This window comes from Muscardinus avellanarius (genome assembly GCF_963383645.1).
Source record: "Muscardinus avellanarius genome assembly, chromosome: 12".
NCBI lineage: Eukaryota > Metazoa > Chordata > Mammalia > Rodentia > Gliridae > Muscardinus > Muscardinus avellanarius.
In genome coordinates, this window is record NC_137798.1 from 102969475 (window position 1) to 102989335 (window position 19861).

The following is a 19861-nucleotide window of genomic DNA, read 5'->3' on the forward strand; positions in this document are numbered from 1 at the left end:
AGCGCCGCCACCGGAGGGCGGAGGGCACGAGGAGCCAGCACCCAGCGCCGCCGCCGAAGCAGGACGCGCCTGGCTCACATCTTAACCTGTGAAATATTAAAATGAGGAAACCAAGTCCAACTCCTGGATTTTTTTAGATTCTCTCTGATACAAGACCAGGTCTATTCTCTTTGTATTTTATATTTGCTTATTTAAGTGTATGTTTCTTTTGGTTCAGAGAGGACTCCCCCAGATCACCTGATTCATTAGATGGTTCCAAGATTTCTCCTAGGTGCCGCTGGCAGCGCCTGAACTGGCAGCAGGCAGCCGGGGGCTTGGCGTCTCCACGCCCCTGACGACCATGGTGTTAACAGTGTCCACACAACACGTGTTATGTCCACACAGTAATAAACCGTTTACTGTCCACACCACCGGCTCTGGCTCTCTAGTGCGCCGGCTCTTGGCTGCCCTGGCCAGGGAACCCCCTTTTCAGGGAAGGACTTAGGACCCTGAGCGGAGTCGTAGGTGCCAGGCAGGGCCCTGTCATGGGCACCTGGGCTTAATCGGAGCCTCCTGGCACCCAGGAGGGCCACTGGGCAGGCTCTGGCCCTGCCGTTTATGCGCCGTAGGGAGCCACACACACAGGACGCGGCGGGGGCCGTGGCAGAGCCCGCAGAGCATCTTGGCCTCCTGTGTGTTGCAGCTGCGGGGGCTCGGGCCGGGGGAGGGGGGGCTCTCTGCCCAGCGCAGACTCCCTCGCGTGCTCACGAGGACCCTGGCCTGTTGTGGCACCCTGACACTCTTCTCCATTGGAGCCAGAAGCAGGGTCTGACGTTGGCCTCGTGAACCACTGTCTGTGGCCAGGAGCCCCACTGCGGCCAGCCTTGGTGTGCCGTCTGCCCCGTCGCCCCACGTGACCCGAGGCCGTGGGAGGGTGGAGGCGCTGGCCTCTGACGGCCATTGCTGGCCCGGCCTGCTTATCACACTGAGTGTTCCCAATAGCCCTAAAAGTGGGATGAGAATGTTCTACCTGTCGAGGGCTAGAGGCCCAGGAGGCCTGGGAGCTCCATCCGCACCACGCGCCCTTGGGCCCTGCAGGCCTGGACATGACCCTTGGCACTGCCTGTGGGGCCAGGCGCTCCGGAGGGACAGCGTGGGTGGGGCAGGGTGCTGGGCCCAGGATAAGTTGTGTGCGCAGGAACGGGCCACCCAGGTGCAAAGTCCTCCCCTCCCGGCAGCCCTGCTCCTGTCCCTGCCTCTTCCCCCAGTCATCATTCAGGGACAGCCATGCGATACCACAAGACACCACCCCAGGCAGGGGCTGGGGCTGCAGCCCGACCTCCTTGGGTCTCCTAGGCCAGCAGACGGCTGCGCCACCCACACCTGGGGGCGTCCTCCCCAGCTTGGTCCGGCTATGGGGCAGCTCCAAGGCCAGCCAGCCTGCTTCCCTCTGGGCTGTAGCTCACCTGTGCCTCACCTGGCCATCCAGCTGGGGCCAGATCTGGGGGTGCTCTCCTGAGCTGGTGTGGAGGCAGATCCCGCAGCCTGGGAGGCCAAGGGGAGGCAGTTCCGCAGGATGGTGACCTCCCCTTGAGGCCACCACCAACAATAGCCGGGCCCTGGGGGCTGCTGCCCTCCCAAAGTGCCTGAGCAAAGAGGGGGTGCGACTGGGGGCTGGCCAGAGGGGGCGACCGAGGCCTTGGATGCCACCTGCCTAGGTCTGGGGCCTTACTCGCTGGGAGCCCAGGCTCTGGCTGATACCACCCACCCCAGAAGACCAGGCACAGACTGGGGGTCACCGGATTTAATCAGGACACAAGAACACCAGAGCACGCGGTCCGTGGGGACCAGTGAGGAGTGAGGCCCAGAGGGGCCTCCAGTGAGTCCACGTGCAGACCCAGCTGCTTCTGCCATGGCCTTCACCAGCTGCCACCAGATGTGGCTGCTGATGGCAACAACCAGGTTGCGGCGGGGACACAGCGGCAGCTCAGGGGGCAGGAATCCGTGCAGCCAAACCAGCTGTGGGGCGCTCGCTGGCCGGCAGCTTGGCACACGAAAGCCAGCAGCACAGGGCTGGCGCTGCCGCCTCGGATGGAGCCAGGTGCGGGCTCACAGCCGATCCTCCGCCAGCTTGCACACTCGCTTCACCCTGGCGTAGGGCCCCAGGGAGTCCTCAAACACAAAATCCCAGAGCACCTTCACCCACGAGTGGTGCTGCGGCAGGTGGTCGTAGTACTCGGGCGCAATCTTCCGCACCTGTGGAGAGGGTGGGACAGCTGAGGACCTCGGGCAGAGGTGGGGACCTGCGGGACACGGGCAGGGAGCAGGCGCCCTTGACAGCTGGGAAAGCGCCCAGGCACCTCCTCCTCCACCCCTTTCCTCCTCTCTCATTCAGAATCCTCCAATTCCAGAGCCCCAGGGCTGCCAGGCAGGGATGCTACCCAGGGTTCCCTCCCCCGCAGCTGAGCCAGGCCAAGCACACGCTGTCCTGTCTGGCCAGCTCTGGGCCAGGAGGGGGCCCCTGTTGCAACACGGGGCTGACAAGTCGTGAGCAGGGACAGAGGAGTAAGACAGGAAGACGTGCTCCTCACATGTAGATGCCCCATTTTGCAAAAGAGGAAGCTGAGACACAGGGCAGGTGGCTTGCCAAAGGACACGGCCAGGAAATGTCACAGCGGGCTCAAGCGGCTCCTCTTCCAGCCAAACACCCTCCCCGGGTCTGCCCCTTATCCTGGAGCCCTGCGCTGGCATGTTCCAGGTGCCTCTCCCAGCCAGCACCCGGGGACCACACAAGTGAAGATGGCCACCACTGACTCGCACAGAGGGGAGAAGCGACCTGGGTGCAGCCGGGGCCCTCCCCCGCCCCAGCTCCTCCCACGCCCATGCCCCATGCAGCCCTGGCCCGCCCCAGCCCCGCCTGGGCCCCTCGCACCTACCAGGGGCAGGTTGCAGCCCGGGATGCTGGGGAAGTCATGGTGCTCCATGTGGAAGCCCACGTTAAAGGTGATCCAGTTGAGGGGCCCGTAGTAGGAGTAGGTCTCGTGCCCCTTCAGGAACATATAGTGCTCAGCCACAAAGTGGCCAGAGATGGGGTGCAGACCCAGGCCCAGGAAGGAGCTAGCCAGAAGGTAGACGATGGGTTTGATGCCCCAGAGGGCAAAGATGATGGCATTGACCCCCAGCTGCACCAGCATGTTGAACACCTCCATGCGGGTCAGGGCCTTGGGGTTGACGCACAGCGGCCGCAGCGAGTAGAAGAAGGGCTGCAGGATGAGCCAGAGCACCTTGCGGGCCGGCGTGCAGAAGAGCCAGCCCTCGAAGCGCGTGGGCACATCCACGTCCAGCCCGTCGCCGCCCAGGTAGCGGTGGTGGTCCACGTGGTACTTCTTGAAGGAGGCCGCGTAGGGGATGCCCACCGGCAGGTTGGCGAAGATGGCGAACCAGCGGTTGTGGGCAGCATTGTTCGTGCCGAAGGCAGTGTTGTGGGAGATGTCGTGGATGGCCAGCGTGAGCGAGTGGTTTACGCAGCCGCCAAAGGCGTAAGCCCAGAAAAGCAGCCAGCGCCACGCCAGCCCCTGCACCAGCCAGCAGGCCAGCAGCTGCAACAGCACCAGCCCCAGCACCACCCACTTGAGGGTCGGGTCCGGCCGCATCAGGGCCTTGATGGCCGGGTACTTGGCTGTAGGGGAGACAGGAGACGAGTGAGCTGCGCCACGGGGACCCCCAGGTGCGTCTTCCTCTCCCACCCCCCAACCAGCCATCTCTACGTCCCCAGCAGTGACCTGGAAAATGAACTCGGCTCCTACCCAGCGCCTGTCACACAACATCTGTACGGAAGGACACGTCACCCTCTAAGACCTGCCGCTGTACTTTGAGGCTGAGCTGGGAAGAGCCTCGTCTGGCCCGCCTGCCCCTCACCTGAGTGGGTCTGGGGAGACTTCCCTGAGCGAGGGAATTCACCACCAGCCTAAAGGAAGAGCACGTCTCACCACAAAGATGTAGACGTAAGGCTACAATCAAGGCAGCTGAGAGGTATGAGCTGCCTGGCCCCAAGTGTGCCGCCCGCTAAGCACACACGTCCCTGCTGGGCGCTCAGATATGCCCAAGAGGGACGAGAAGCCACCCCCAAACTCATCAAGTGCCTGGAGGGGCCAGATGTTTCAGTTCTTAAACCAGGCAGGGCATGGAGGCACATGCCCGTCATCCCAGTACTTGGAAGGCTGAGCTAGGAGGATCACAGGTTCGAAGCCAGCCTCTGCAGCTTAGCCTCTCGGAGACCTAGTGAGACCCTGTATCAAAATAAAAAGTAGCCGGGAGTGGTGGCACACGCTTGTAATCCCAGGATTCGGGAGGCTGAGACTAGAGGTTCACGGTTCGTGGACAGCCTCAGCTACTTAGGCCCTCTGCAAGTCAGTGAGACCCTGTTTCAAAATAAAGAATAAAAAAATAGGGCTGGGGGTGCCACTCGGAGGTCAAATGCCCCTGGGTTCCATCCCTAGACCCGCAAAAAATAAAATAAAGTAAAATAGGCCAGGTGGGAGGATCGCAGGCTCCCCGCCAGCCTCAGCTACTTTGTGAGGCCCTCCGCAACTTAGTGAGACTCAGTTTCAAAATAAAGAATAAAAATAGGGCTAGGGTTGTAACTCAGAAGTAGAATGCCCCTGGGTTCAATTCTCAGTACCACAAAAATAAAACAAAATAAAATAGTACCGAGGATGCCAGGCACTGTGGCACATTCTTGTAATCCCAGTACTTGAGAGGCTGAGACAGGAGGATAGCAGGTTAATGGCCAGCCTTAACTTGTGATCCTTTTGCAACTACTCCTGGGTTCATTCCCCAGTACACACACACACACACACACACACACACACGCACGCACGCACGCACGCACGCGCACACACACACACACACACACAACAGCCAAGCATGGTAGCACACACCTGTTTTGCTAATACTTGGGAGGCTAAGACGGGAAGATCAAAGGTTTGAGGCCAGCCTCAGCAACTTAACGAGACCCTGTTTCAAAATAAAAAGGGTTGAGAGTGTAGCAGGAGGTAGAATGTCTATGGTTTCAATCCTCTGCACACTAAGTAATAAATAAATAAGAACTGCAGGAAATAAGATAAGACGTGGAATGTCGTTGTTGTAGGCAGTAGGTATTTGTATAGTATTTTTGTACTTTTCTGTATTTTGTTTGACAGAAATAAAAAAAACAAACAGTGGGAGAGGCGGGTCAGCCAGGAGCAGGAAATGAGGCCAGGACGGCCGGCCCTGCTGGCAAGGCAGCGGGAGGGGAGGCCGCACACTCGGCGGGAGGAGCTGAGCCTTCTGAAAACCTAGAGCTGCTCGGGCTGGGGCAAGGGCGGTGCTGCGTCCCAGAGCAGGAGAGGTCATCACACAAGCAGAAGCGGGTGCCCCGGCTCTGCTCTCTCCCCCATCCCCTGGCAGGAATTTATGGCCCTCAGAGGTAGGTCCACTGCTGTCAAGCAAACAGGGAAACTGAGGCCAGCAGGGCAAGGACTGGTGCCAGGGTGCAAGCAGGGTCTCCAGGATCTCCTGCATCTCCCCCTCCCTGTGAGCAGCTGCAGGGCTGGAACCCTGGACCAGGACCAGCCAGGCCAAGGTAGACTCCTGCCCCAACTCCTGCGTATGACCCAGAGTCACTGTCCTCTCAGAATGGGGATGTGATGTGTCCACAGGCCAGAGCAGCCCTGTGCCCTCCTCAGCCTGGGACACGCCGGCATGCCCAGTTATACGTGAGGAGACTGGACCCAGGGTGACATTGAGTTCACCTCACCTGAGGGCCTGACCTGCCAGAGGCCGAGGCCAGCGGAACAGCAGCCAGCAAGCTACAGACATGCTCTCCAGTGCCAAGAGGACAGACAACTTGTCAGGAATAACGGCTCAAGCAAAGGTGCAGAGGGACCCAGCCCCAGACAGCAGACCAGGCTTGACACCCTCTGCTGAGCTGCCAAGCCACGCACCAGCTCAGAGAGGCCTAGGAACCCGCTGGGGCTTGCCTTCACTGTCAAGATGCATACCAGCTTCCTCTGGCCCCTGGCATCCCCAGTGCAAGATGACAGGGTGAGCTGCACCTCGGCAGCCCGTGCTGGGTTAGGCAGAAATTGCTTTCCACAGCCTATAACCACAGTGGCAGCTCACCCCTGCCAGTCTGTTCTTTGGAGCTCCGTGAAGCTAGCACCTCATCTTTTTTTTTTTTTTTTTTGGTATTGGGTATTGAACCCAGATGCATTTTACCTCTGAGCTACACTCTCAAACCCTTTTGTTTTTATTTTTTATTTTGAAACAGGGTCTCACTAAGTTGCTAAGGGTCTTACTAAATTGCCAAGGCGGGCCTTACACCTGCCATCCTCCTATCTCAGCCTCCCAAGTCCTGGCATTACTGGCATGACCCAGTATGACCAGCACTGATGTGCTGTGGCCCCAAACCAAGTGAGTGGCAGCCCAAGGACATTCTCGAGGCGGCCTGAAGGGCCCCATCGGCCCCTCAAGGCTAGTTCTGGGTCTGATCCCCAGGGCTGCAGCTGGGGAGAGCAGTGTCCCTGGCCCCTGCCCCTGGGCCAGCACCAGGCCTGAGACAGGCCTCCATCAAACTGCCAGGGCCCTTTGACCCCGGAAGTTATTGCCCTCAGGAGCTGGCCTAAAAAAAACCAAAAGAAATTGTCAGGCATGGTGGCGCACACTTGTAATCCCCACGCTTAGGAGGCAGAGACAGGAGGATGGCGCAGGTTCAGCCACCCTGGCTTAAGAGACCCTGTTTCCAAATAAAAAGTATAAAATAGGTCTGGGAGTGTAGCCCGGATGTAGAAGGGTTTCCAGGAACCCCAGTACCACCAAAAAAAAAAAAAAAAGTAAACTCAGGAAAGAGCCGGCCAGGCAGGGCTGGAGGGTCCACGAGACGCTCAAGGGAAGTGAGAGTCAAGGAGCTGGGGATGGAGACCAGGTGCAGGCCAGCCCAGGGTTGCACTCCAGCCCCAGAGAAGGGCTGAATATCCAGAGAACATAGAAAGAAATCCTACACCTCCGTGGCCACAAAACCCCAACAACTCAAAGATTTTAAAATGGACAAAGAGCCGGGCGTGGTGGCGCACGCTTGAAGTCCTGGGAGGCGGAGACAGGATGATTGCAGGTCCCTAGCCTGCCTCAGCTACTAAGTGAGACCCTGTTTCAAATTAAAGAATGAAAAATAGGGCTGGGAGTGTAGCTCGGAGGTAGAATGCCCCGGGTTCCATCCCCAGTAATGCAATAAATATAAAATAGGGCTGGGGCTGTAGCTCAGAGGTAGAATGCCCCTGGGTTCCATCCTCAGTACCACCAAGAAAAAAACCTAGCTTCCAAGAGATACAGTCCACGGGGCCTTGCTAGCTTGCAGGGAGGAGGCGAGGCTGAGGGCCAGGCTGCCGGAGCCGGCCTGCAGAGGCCCACAGCTGCCCAAGGTGCGTCCAGGAAGAGGAGGTGCCGGAGATCACAGTGATGGGCCTGTTCCAGTGAGCACTACACAGGGAGGGCCACCGGGCGCCTGGGTGAGCAGGGTCGTGAGAGGAGGTCTGGCCAGCTCTGGGCTGCCTCCAGGGATCCCCAAGAAGTGCACCAGACAGGCTGAGGAAGACAGGAGGTCAGGCAAAGGACCTGTGTTCTCAAGATAGGCGAGGAGACCAGACAGCCAAGGATGTCCACGTCTGAAGCCCATAGTCCGTGGCCGTGTCAGTTGCCGGGCGAGGGGAACGAGGTACACATGGCACTGGGGTTGTTCATCAGGGGGTCCAGGTGGGGAGACTCCTGGGTCATCCATAGCAGATGAGTCTCCAGGATCCTTAGGAGAGTGAGAGGGAGAAGGAAGAGGGCACCTCGCTGTGGCACAGGCCAGCTGGTCCTGCCACGGCCAGCTCAGGACACAGAGGGAGGGGCGTTCAGAGGAACGTGGCTTTTCCAGAAACCAAAGACAGCAGGAGATGGAGTCCGCTCCAGCCCCCCCCCATCCCCACGGCCCTGCGGACTCCCTGACTTACGACCAGTGAGACCCCGCGTCAGACGCCTGGGCCCTAGACCTGATGATAATAAACACATTGTCCTGCAGAGCATGATGGCATCCGCCTGCAATCCCAGTGCTTGGGAGGCTGAGACAGGAGGATTGCCAGTTCCAGGACGGCCTCAGCAAGTAATGAGACTCATCAACCTAGCAAGACCTTGTTTCAAAATAAAAATAAGATAGAGCTGAGGATGGAGCTCAGAGGTAGAAGGCCCCTGGGTTCCATCCTCAGTAACACAAAAAAAATAAATAAAATAAAAAACATATTGTTGTACCAGACACAGTGGCATCTGCCTGTAATCCCAGCACTTGGGAGGCCGAGACAGGAGCATCACCGGTTCAAGACCAGCCTCCGCAGCTTCACAAAGCCTCAGCCACTTAGACTCAGTTTCAAGATAAAAAAATGAAAGGGATTAAGAATGTCGCTCAAAGGCAGAATGCCCCTTTGATTCACTCCCCAGTACCAAAAAAAAAAAAAGATAGCCAGGCGTGGTGGCGCACGCTTGTAATCCCCGCGCTTGGGAGGCGGAGACAAGAAGATCGCGCAGGCTTAAAGCCAGCCACGCTGGCTTAAGAGACCCTGTTTCCAAATAAAAATATAAAATAGGCTTGGGAGTGTAGCCCGGAGGTAGAAGGGCTTCCAGGAACCCCAGTACCACCAAAAAAAAAAAAAAAAGGTAAAATAAAATAAACATGTTGTTCTAAGTCACCAAATACTTTGGCACAGCAACTCCAGGAAACTGAAGCAGCCCGGTGGCGGCCCAGCTGTGGGCATCGGCAGGAGAGGCCAGGCGGGGGGCCCTGGGGGTCCAGCAGTCACAGCCAGGTGGACTGGGGAGGGGTCCTGGTGACAAAGGGGCAGGCTGTGCGGGCAGCCCCCCCCCAGACCCAGTAGCCCAAGGCCAGTGGCCCCTGCTCCCCCTTGGAAGGAGGCCAAGCCCCAGGGGAGAGGGTGGGGCGGCCACACCTCCGCAGGCAGGCAGGATGTGGGGCACAGGGCCACGGCAGAGCCCAGAAGCCAGGGCTGGGGCAGTGGGCCTCAGTTGCCCCATCAGTTGAAGGGAGCTAATACATCCCACCTGTGGGCTCCCTCCCCTCCCCAGGTCGCCCTCCTCGGCTATGCCCGACAGTAGCCTTTGCCCTTACCTCGGGGGCAAAACGGGCCCAGCTCCCAGCCGCCATTCTACTCTCCCCTTGGACCCTGGGCAGTGTCCAGCCTGGCCCAGCACCGGCACGGGTGGCAGGGCCTTGCTCAAGAGAGAGCCCAGGCGTGCCTCCAGGCTGGCGAGGGCTCCTGCGCCCACGTCCCAGTGCCTCCCCAGCCCAAGCCTCCTCAGCTGGGAAGTCGGGTAATACTCTAGCGTGTCCATCAGGGCGTGGGAGGCCGTGGGCGGGCCTGGGCCCGAGAGCAAGCGCTCATTTACACAAACCAGACGCATTGAGCCTTCTATCTGAGAGTACAAGTCCCATTGTGTGTGTGTGTGTGTGTGTGTGTGTGTGTGTGTGTGTGTGTGTTGCTGCGTTTCAGGCCTAGCCACATTCTACCTTGGGCTATACCCCCACTGCCCTTTTTATCTTTTATTCTGAAACAGGATCTCACTAAATTGCTGACAGTCCTGCTAAGTTACTGAGGCTGGCCTTGAACCTGTGATCCTCCTGTCTCAGCCAAGTGCTGGGATCACAGCAGTGGCCCGCCAGGCCAACCTCGGTCCTGGAGCACTGTCTGCCCGGGGCCTGTTCTGGCCAGAGCAGACCCAACGCTCCTGAGTCGGGTGCCACAGACGGACCTTCCTGCCGCTGGACGTCGGGCATCGTGGACCCCAGGAGGGGGACGCGCCGAGAGCCCCAGGTCCTCTCGCCTGCTTGGGGGCACTTGCTGGACCGAGGAGGAGGAGGAAACCCTGGCAGGGTCCCACAGCTCCAGGAAGCTGAGCAGGCAGCAAGGCCTCGGGAGACCCCGCGCCTGCCCTGCGCAGGAGGAGTCCACTCGCGGCCGTGGGCCCTCAAGGACTCCAGGAGAACGCAGGGAAGGCTCCCGGGAGCTGAAAAGCCACCAGGTCCTGGGGGCAACAAGGGCTGGGCAGAAAAACCTCACCAAGCACCACAGCCTCTAAAGGAGACCCCACCTGAGGAGCGGGGTTACCCTGCACCCACCGCACCAGGGAACAGGGCAGTCAGCGGACTGCGCATTAGAAAGAACTGCACCCTCGCCGTGGGGTCCTGCCAGGGCCCCCCACTTGCAGGTGCAGACTCCCAGCGCCCCAGTGTGGGAGGCCTGGGGTCATCCCAGGGACATTGCATGGAGCGTGCAGATGCAAGTGTGGGAGAGGTCAGCCGAGGTCTCTTGGGCCACCGGGGTGGGAGGTGTCCTGCTACTGGGGGCCAAGGAGGATCAGGCATAAGAAGAGAGGACGGGCTAGCCAGGCACAGGGCGCATGCCTGTAATCCCAGTACTTGGGAGGCTGAGACAGGAGGATCGCAGGTTCCAGGACAGCCTCAGCAAGTAGTGAGACTCTCATCAGCCTAGTGAGACTCTGTTTCAAAATAAAAATGAAAGCCGGGCGTGGTGGCGCACGCTTGTAATCCCTGCGCTTGGGAGGCTGAGACAGGAGGATTGTGCAGGTTCGAAGCCAGCCTCAGCAGCTTAGTGAGGCTCTCAGCAACTTAGTGAGACCCTGTTTCCAAATAAAATATAAAACTGGGCTGGGGGTGTAACCCGGAGGTAGAAAGCCACTGGGTTCCATCCCCAGTACCACAAAAAGATAAAAAATAAATAAAAATGAAAATGAAATAGGGCCGGGGGTGTAGCTCAGAGGTAGAATGCCCCTGGGTTCAATCCCATGTAACACACACACACACACACACACACACACACATACACACGCATACACACACACACATACACACACACACACACACACACACACACACACTCACACACACTGGGAGAGGGGAAAGCCAGGAAACAGCAGAGCTGGCATCACAGAAAAGGAAAGGGGTGCTGGCTTCCAGACGGGGACTCTTCCAGGGGCCCAAGGGGAGAGACCCAGGGACCCAGGGTGGGCTTCGGGAGGGCCGCTGGCTCCGTGGCCCCAGACTCTGGCTCATTCAGCCACAGGAGGGGCGGGCAGTCCAAGGAGGCCGAGGAGGAGGAGAGGGACACGCAGCCCCATTGGGAATCGCAAGCCAGGTGCGCAGCACCCAGCCGGCCCGGCGGCCCGCCCGACCTCAGGTGCAGTGTCCACTCAGCCTCCAGCCAATGGACTTACATCTGTGCCTCAAAGGCTCTGGTGGCTTGGAGCCCAATGTGGACAGCCACCCGGAACCCAAGACAAACAGACCCATTCAAGTGGCTTCCTAACAAAGGCCCCAGGTGGGGCCACGGCAGCTCTCAGACAGCAGCAGTTGCTAGAAGTGACCCTGTTCACCAGGGGAGGCGGCGCACAGCTGTAAGCCCAGTACTTGGGAGGCCAAGACAGGAGGATCGCAGGGTCAAGGACAGCCTCAGCAAGTAGTGAGACTCTCATCAACCTAGCCAGACCCTGTTTCCAAATACAAAATAAAATAGGGCTGTGGGTGTAGCTCCAAGGTAGAATGCCCCTGGGTTCCATCCCCAGTACCGAAAGAAAGAAAGAAAGAAAGGAAGAAAGAAAGAAAGAAAGAAAGAAAGAAAGAAGAAAGAAAGAAAGAAAAGAAGTCACTCTGTCCAGGCATGACACAGAAAGGGGGGCCATGAAGCCCAGGGAGCTCCAGGAAGGGCCCAACAACACACAAGGCCCACAGCACCAAGACTGGGACTCGGCCCCGCCTCCAGACTGCATGCGGCTGAGACAGGCCCTGTGCAGACTCCAGCCACACGAGCAGGAACTAAGTACCTGGAGCCTGAGCCCCTCTTCCAGGCTTTGACATCCTGCCCAGCAGGTGGCCAGCCCCTCTTTTTATTTTATTTTTTATTTACATTTTTGGTACAAGGGATGGAACCCAGGAAACTCTACCTCTCAGCTACACCCAAGCCCTACTTTATTTTTTAATTAATTTATTTTATTTGTGTGTGTGTGTGTGGTACTGGGGTGGAACCCAGAGGCTTTCTACTTCCGGGCTATACTCCCAGGCCCATTTTATATTTTATTTGGAAACAGGGTCTCACTAAGTTGCTGAGAGCCTCACTAAGTAGCTGAGGCTGGCTTCGAACCTGCGCGATCCTCCTGTCTCAGCCTCCCAAGCGCGGGGATTACAAGCGTGCGCCACCACACCTGGCCCAGACCTATTTTATGTTTTATTTGGAAACAGGGTCTCTTATTGAGCCAGCGAAGCTGGCTTTGAAACTGCGTGATCCTCCTGTCTCCACCTGCCAAACTCAGGGATTACAAGCGTGCGCCACCACGCCCGGCTGCCCTACTTTATTTTTTATTTTGAAACAGGGTGTCACTAAGTTGCTGCGGGCCTCGCCCAACTGCTGAGGCTGGCCTCAAACATGCAATCCTCCCGTCTCAGCCTCTCAAGTACAAGGGACTACAGGAGTGCACCACTATGCCCAAAGGTGCTGCCAGAAGGTGGAACGATGTCACCTAATGTCCACTGGCCCCTCCAGACAGGAGGGCGGAGTGCTACTCCGCAGAGCGCCTTGGTCAGTCCTCAGGGGGCCGCATTGAAGCATAACGCTCAGAGATGGCTCTGTGCCCCAGCAAGCCCTGCCCCTCGCCCAAGCTGCTCTCCAGCTTGAAGGCTCCGGCAGCCCCAGAGCTGTGACCACAAGATGCATGGAGGTGGGGCCTTCCCAGGGTGGGAATAGGGAGGGACATCAGGTGCCAGGGTGCTAGGGGACCCCTTCATAAGGGGGCAGAGCAGCAGACAGGGCTGTGATGGCTCCGGTCCCCTCTGCACCCCCAGGCCCGGCACCTGAACCATCTAGAACTGGATTCTCCTACCACTTACGGGGTGGGGGGGCAAATGTCAGTAGCTCGCTGGCAGCAGGCAGGTGGCCTCACCTCCCCGGTCATCACCCCGGTGCTCCCACATCCCCCTGCTCCATCTGCGACTCACCTGCGCCCGGCAAGGCCACCAAGCTGCTCAGTGTTGGCGGCGCCACCTGGTGGCCGCAGCAGGGAGCACAGCCTGGCCCTTCCTGCCTGGTGTTGAGCAGCCTCTCCCAGAGCAGCCTCTCCCAGAGGTGAAGCTCTCTCAATCCTCTCCCTCCTGGGCCGCCTCCTCCCTGGAGGGAGAGGATTAAGATTACTCCGCCTCTGGCCTAGTAATGCTGTGGGAACCGGCTTCCTCCGCTTTCAGCCAAAATACAAGCCTTAGCCTGACCCCATGAGAGTGGGAGGCACCTTGGGGGCCCGGGTGGGTCCAGCAAGTGTGGGGAATGATCCAGTGTTGCTTTGGGGGCCCTGCGCCACCTCCACAGCGCCACCTGCTGGACCTGCTTTTCGCCCTAGGGACGCACATGTGCTAAAGGTCTGCAGAGATGGGGGGGGGGGCTGCCCAGCCTGCCTGGCCTGCCTGTCCAGGGGAGAGGGACGCCCAGCGCGCCGGACACTCTGCCGGAAACCTGCCCACTCAGGAACCCGGGAATTCTGAGGTCTGAGTGATGAAAGGCTCTAAAATGGGGTTATGTAACTTAATAAAAAGCATCAGACTGTGCCTTTAAAACGAGTGGATTGCATGGCATGTTAATGATACCTCAATAAAGTGTTTAAAAATTAAACGTGGTGTTGTACACTTGTAATCCCAGCATCAGGGAGGCCGAAACAGGAGGAGGGCAGACAGCCTCAGCTATTTTGTGAGGCCCTCCACAACTTAGTGAGATCCTGTTTCAAAATAAAGAATAAAAAATAGGGCTGAGACCACCACTCTGATAGGGGGCTAATATCCAGAATACACAAAGAGCTCAAAAGACTCTACACTAGCAAAACAAACAACCCAATCAAGAAATGGGCAATTGAACTGAACAGACACTTCACAAAAGAAGAGATACAAATGGCCAATAGATACATGAAGAGATGTTCTACATCATTGGCCATCAGGGAGATGCAAATCAAAACTACACGGAGATTCCATCTAACCCCAGTCAGAGTGGCAAGCATAAAGAAATCAGAAAACAACAAATGCTGGCGAGGATATGGGAAAGAGAACTCTTTTACACTGTTGGTGGGAATGCAAACTAGTTCAGCCACTATGGAAATCTGTGTGGAGATTCCTTAGAAAACTGGGAATAGATCCACCATATGATCCGGCTCTACCACTCCTGGGTATCTTTCCAAAGGGGTTGAAATCAGAACTACAGTAACATATGCACACCTATGTTCATAGCAGCACAATTAGTAATAGACAAAATATGGAACCAACCTAGGTCCCCATCAACAGATGAATGGATTGCAAAATTATGGAAAATACACACAATGGAATTCTATTCAGCTCTAAAGAAGAACAAAATCATGCCATTTGCAAGAAGATGGAAAGACCTGGAGAAGAGTATGTTAAGTGAGGTCAGCCAGGCACAGAAAGAGAAGGGGCATATGTGTTCTCTAAAATGCCCAAACTAGGGAGCATTGGGGATACCAGAGGGACTCCAGGTAATGGAGGGGAAACCTCAGCAAAGCTAGAAAGGAAGGGTAGGAGAGGAAGAGGCCGACGTTGACTAATGGAGGAGCTACGCCCGAATATGAGTACAAGTATGAATGTAGCGTGGTCGGCCTGGACGCTCACTGTTGGGAGGGGGAAGGGGAGCGGGGGAGGGGCACCAAGCACAGTCTAAGTGTGTGTGTGTGTGTGTGTGTGTGTGTGTGTGTGTGTGTGTGTGTAAGAGAGACAGACAGACAGACGGGGGGGCACTAGGGATGGAACCCAAGGGCCTTCTACCTCCAGGCTATACTCTCAGCCCTCTTTATATTTTACTTAGAGACAGGGTCTAAGATGCTGAGAATCTTTGTTGTTGTTGTTATTTGTTTACAAACAGGGTCTCACTAGGTCGCTGAGAGTCACAAGGCTAGGGCTGGCCTTGAACCTACAATTTTCCTGTGTCAGTCTCCCAAATACTGGAATTACTAGCTGTACCACCATGCCCAGTTGAGATCCTGTTCCAAAATAAAAAGGGCTGGAGATGTAGTTTAGAGGTAGAACACCCCTGGCTCAATCTCGCACGCGCGCACACACACACACGCACACACACACACGCACACACACACTGTGAACAAGGAAATGGTCATTCGCCAGCTACCAAATATGGCACCACGGGCCGAGGCTTGGCCAGGACACGGTGTGGCGGCGCATGGCAGGAGACGGCAAAGCCTTCGTGACAGCCTCCTGGGTTCTCAGCCCCGCGAGGAGCCACGGTGGGCCGGGCACGTGGAGGAGCCTCAGAGTGAGCGTGGGGAGCGGGCAGAGGAAAACCGGCACCCCGCAACTCAGAGGGCACCGCAGCCAGGCCAAAGGAGAAGGGCGCGGGGAGGGAGGGAGCGTGTGTGAGTGTGTGTGCGAGTGTGTGTGTGCTCAGAGAGTGTTTCTTTGGAAAGAACACGTAGACCGAGACCCGAAGGAGGTGCCCAGGGATCTGATAGAGGAAGAGTAAGGAAAGAGAATCCCAGCAGCGGAGACTGGGCCAGAAGCCTTGCCCGCCATGCAGAAAGCCCTGTTTTCTATCCCCAGCACTGGAAAATATAAATAAATAAACAAGAATTCTAGCAGAAGCTGGGTTTGGAGGCACACCTGTAATCTCAGTACTTGGGAGGCTGAGACAGGAGGATCGCAGATCTGAGGACAGTCTTAGCAATTCAGTGAGACTCTGCAACCTTAGAGACATCCTGTTTCCAAAGGAAAAATAAATAAATGCGATGGAGGTGTAGCTCAGAGGTAGAATTCCCCTGAGTTCAACCTCAGTACCCCCTCCAAAAAAAAAAAAAAAAAAGGAAAGAATTCTAGCAGAAAGAGCAATGTTTGCCAAAGCGGGCAGAGGGCAGGGGCGGGGCACACTCTGCAGACCGGGCAGGGGGAGCACAATCAGGACAAATAGGACCCAGTACCGGCCCCACGGGCCCCCTGTGCCCCCCCGGCCCCCACAAGCCTTTCCTAGAGAGCAGCTCCTCATTGCCCTTACGTGTTGCTGGGAGCGTGCCATCACATCCCTAACCCACAGACCACGAAACCGCAGAGCTCTGGCCAGCAATGAGCAAGCTCCAGGGCAGACTCAAAGCGGCCCCAGGGCCCTCCCCAGACACAAGGGCGGAAGGGGGCAGGGGCCCGGCTGCGGGCACCACCCTGCGGCGGCTGGGTTTTTCCCACCTGGCATGGAGAGATGGCTGCCAAGCCTTTTCCTAAAATAATCCAACATTTGCCAAGAGTTCTACTTCCTGGTTTTCCTCTTTTGTTTTCCTCTGGTTACTTGGAGGGAAAATGTTTTTTATTTGCTGTTTAATTCTGTGTGTCCCCTGTTTTCTCGATCTTTCTTTTAAAAGCAAACAAGGTTACAAAGCTATTTGTTCTCAAAAATAAAATAAAAAACCAAATGTTCCTTTTGGTTCCTCTGGCCGCGCCCAGCTTGGCCTCAGCTGGGACCTGTCCTGGTGACTCGGTTCCCCGCCCCTGGGTCCAGGGAGCCGGCCCGGGATACTTCTTTGGGAGGCTGCATCCTGGGAGCCTGTTCCCAGCCCCGAGGAACCGGAGCTGGACTTTGGCCCCATTCACAGCGCACCTGGAGTCAGCTCTTGACGAGGACTTCCTGGGACCTGACTGTGAGATTAGGATCTTAACCAAACATTGCTTGGTCCCCAGGAGCTTGGCACCAGCTGCATTAGTCAGCTAGGTAGGGCAAAAGCCAACCTGACCACCAAGCCCACCACTGCGCCCTGCTGTGTGATCCCGGGCAAGTGACCTTCCCTCTCTGAGCCGCACTCTGCCGCTGCCTCTCCATGCTGTGCTCACACACGGGCTTCCTCCCAGGGTGGGCGCGGCACAGGCCTGAGGAAGGCAGGGCCGGGTGGGCATCCTCAGGGACTCTCAGGCCCATCTGTGAGATGCCCCGGATGCCATCGCCCCCGACCCTCGGGAGGCCTGAGCCCAGGGCTTCACGTTCCTGCCCTCGCTCTTCACCTGCCCAAGACTCAGCCCCCTCCACAGCCCACACATGGGCGCTGGGTCCTTGCTGGGGCGTGAGCGCCACCGCGGGCCCTGGACTTCTGCCCCAGAGCCCGGGGCAGATGGGCTGGAGCTCTGTAGGGGAAGCCCAGAGGACAGCCCTCCTCAGCTGGGCCAGGGCCCAGGAGGCAGCCGGGGCTTCTGGAGGGTCTGGAGCTGAACCAAGCTGGCCAGGGCCGAGCAGAAGAGAGGGGCAGGAGCTCGGTGCATTCCAATCTCCCCAGCCCGGGAGCCCGGCCAGGTGGCCCAGCCCTGGAATCCCAGTACTTGGGAGGCTGCGACAGGAGGATCGTAAGTTCAAGGTCAGTCTCAGTATCCTAGTGAGACCCGGCTTTAAAATAAAACATTAAAAGGGTTGGGGGTGAAGCCAGGCCTGGTGGCACACGCTTGTAACCCCGGCATTTGGGAGGCTGAGACAGGAGGATCGCGGATCTCAGACAGCCTCAGCTACTTAGTGGGACCTCTGCAACTCAGTGAGGCCCTGTTTCAAAATAATGAATAAAAAATAGGGCTGAGGGTGTAGCTTGGAGGTAGAATGTCCCTGGGTTCCATCCCCAGTACCAAAAAGAAAGGAGGAGGAGGAGGAGGAGGAGGAGGAGGAGGAGGAGGAGGAGGAGGAGGAGGAGGAGGAGGAGAAAAGGAAGGAAGGAAGGAAGGAAGGAAAGAAAGGAAGGAAGGAAGGAAGAAAGAAAGAAAGAAAGAAAAGAAAGAAAGAAAGGGGGCTGGGGTGGCGCTCAGCAGTAGAAGGCCCCTGGGTTGAATCTCCAGGGAAGAAAGTCCCTAAGGGACCCCGCCACGCGTCCTGGAGTCCCAGGTACCACACTGGGCTTCTCCTCATCTGCGATCACAATTCAGCCGCACCGCCGCTCCCCCGAGCAGGACTCTGGGCTCTGGTGCAGGCTGGGAGGCTCAAGGTGTAGGGAAGGGTGGCTCTGCTTCCCTCCCAAGGTAAGGTCACAAACTCATACAGGGATTCCCAGCACCCCAGCCCCTAAATGCAGCCGGACTCTGTCTCGGGCACCATGTGTTTAAAAGGTTTAAGTCCAAGCTAGGTGCGGTGGTGCACACTGGTAATCCTGGTAATTAGGAGGCTGAGATAGGAGGATCACAGGTTTGAGGACGGCCTCAGCAAGTAGTGAGAAGCTCGTCAACCTAGTGAGACCCTGTCTTTTGAAATAAAGAATAAAACAGGTCTCAGGTGTAACTTGGAAGTAGACTGCTCTTAGGTTCCACCCCCAGTACCACGTGCTCATTAAAATAAAGGGTTGAAATCCATTGGGTGAGGATTTCTAGTCTTGGAGCGGGCCAGGAAGACACCAAAGTGAAAAATTCTAAAAGAATAAAAGGCCGACTGGGTCGTCTTGAATCGAGACGATATGCACGCTTCTACGATAGCAAGAGACAAATCACACCACGCCTGTCTCCCAGCCCCTGGGAGGCTGAGGCAGGAGGGTCGCGGGTTCAAAGCCAGCCTCGGCAACTCGGTGGGCCTCTTTCCAAATAGAAAATCAAATAGGGCTGGGGGGTGGGGTATAGCTCCGGAGTAGACCGCCCCTGGGCTCAACCCTCAGTAAAAAGAGAGAAGATAACTTCTGGCTGTTTGACCCACTAAAATTTGAAAACAACACATGAAATAAAAGCAAATTAAGCCCGCCAGGAAGCAGTATTGTTTCAGCCGGGCAGATGGGCGAAACATCAAACGCCGGGTGGGCGGCCCGGGGCGGGGCCGCGGAGCCCCGGAGCCCGCGGGACACCTGCTGGGCCGGGGCACCTGCTGGGCCGGGGCACCTGCTCGGCCGGGGGCACCTGCTCGGCCGGGGGCACCTGCTCGGCTGGGGGCACCTGCTCGGCCGGGGCACCTGCTGGGCCGGGGCACCTGCTCGGCCGGGGCACCTGCTCGGCCGGGGCACCGGCTGGGCCGGGGGCTCGAACCCGCGCGTCGCCGCCCGCGGCGCCCTCCCCGCGCCCCGCTCACCCAGCATCTCCCGGCGCCGCTGCGTGTGCGGCTGGTCGGTGTAGACCCACTCGAAGTCGGTGCGGCCCGCGCTGTTGCCCATGGCGGGGCTCGCTGGCTCCCTGCGCGCCCGGCCGGCTACTTGGGGTCCGGGGCGGGGCGGGGCGGGGCGGCGGCGCTGGCTGGACCAGGACGGGCGGCGCCCGCCGGGATGGCGGCGCACCTGTTCTTCCTGCCGGGGCCAGGCTCCCGCCCCGCGCGGGGACTCCGGCCACACCTTCGTGCCTGGCCCCGGCCCTGAGCCCGGCGACGCGGAGGACTGGGGAGGTGGGCGCCTTCCCCCGCACCGCCCTTTGGCAGTGGGGCCGAGGGAGGGGCAGGGCAGGTGAGTCAGACCGCCTGGGTTTCAGGAAGCCAGGTGTCCATGAAGACAGACTAGGGAAGTGATTCCGGGCCTTCCTGCAGGTAGGAGCCGAGCCGGGCTTGCATGGGGCCGCGTAGGATGAGTAGGAGTTCAAGAGCCGGGAACAAAAGTAGGGAACTGACGCCGGTGTCAAGGCTGAGAACCAAGGAGGACCCAGGCATTCTCCAGGTGGGAGGTGAGTTTGGGGCTCCAGAGGTGGGGGCGTCTGCTCGTCCCCTTCACAGGGCCCCTCACCTCCTCCTCCAGCCCCCTCGGGGCTCAGGAGGGTGTACAGCTACTGAAGACCAGAGGCTGGCTCCACTGCCCTGCCAGGCAGGCCCCG

General features: G+C 58.1%; 1 protein-coding gene across 1 annotated transcript; it reads right to left on the reverse strand.

Moving 5' to 3' along the window:
• Positions 1-2088: 2088 nt before the first annotated feature.
• On the reverse strand, positions 2089-19218 carry DEGS2 (delta 4-desaturase, sphingolipid 2; the record flags this gene model as incomplete). Its single annotated transcript, XM_080707549.1, has 3 exons — positions 2089-2235; positions 2916-3658; positions 19137-19218. The coding sequence occupies 3 exons, from the start codon at positions 19216-19218 to the stop codon at positions 2089-2091; spliced, it is 972 nt and encodes a 323-aa protein (XP_080563675.1).
• Between the last annotated feature and the right edge of the window lie 643 nt (positions 19219-19861).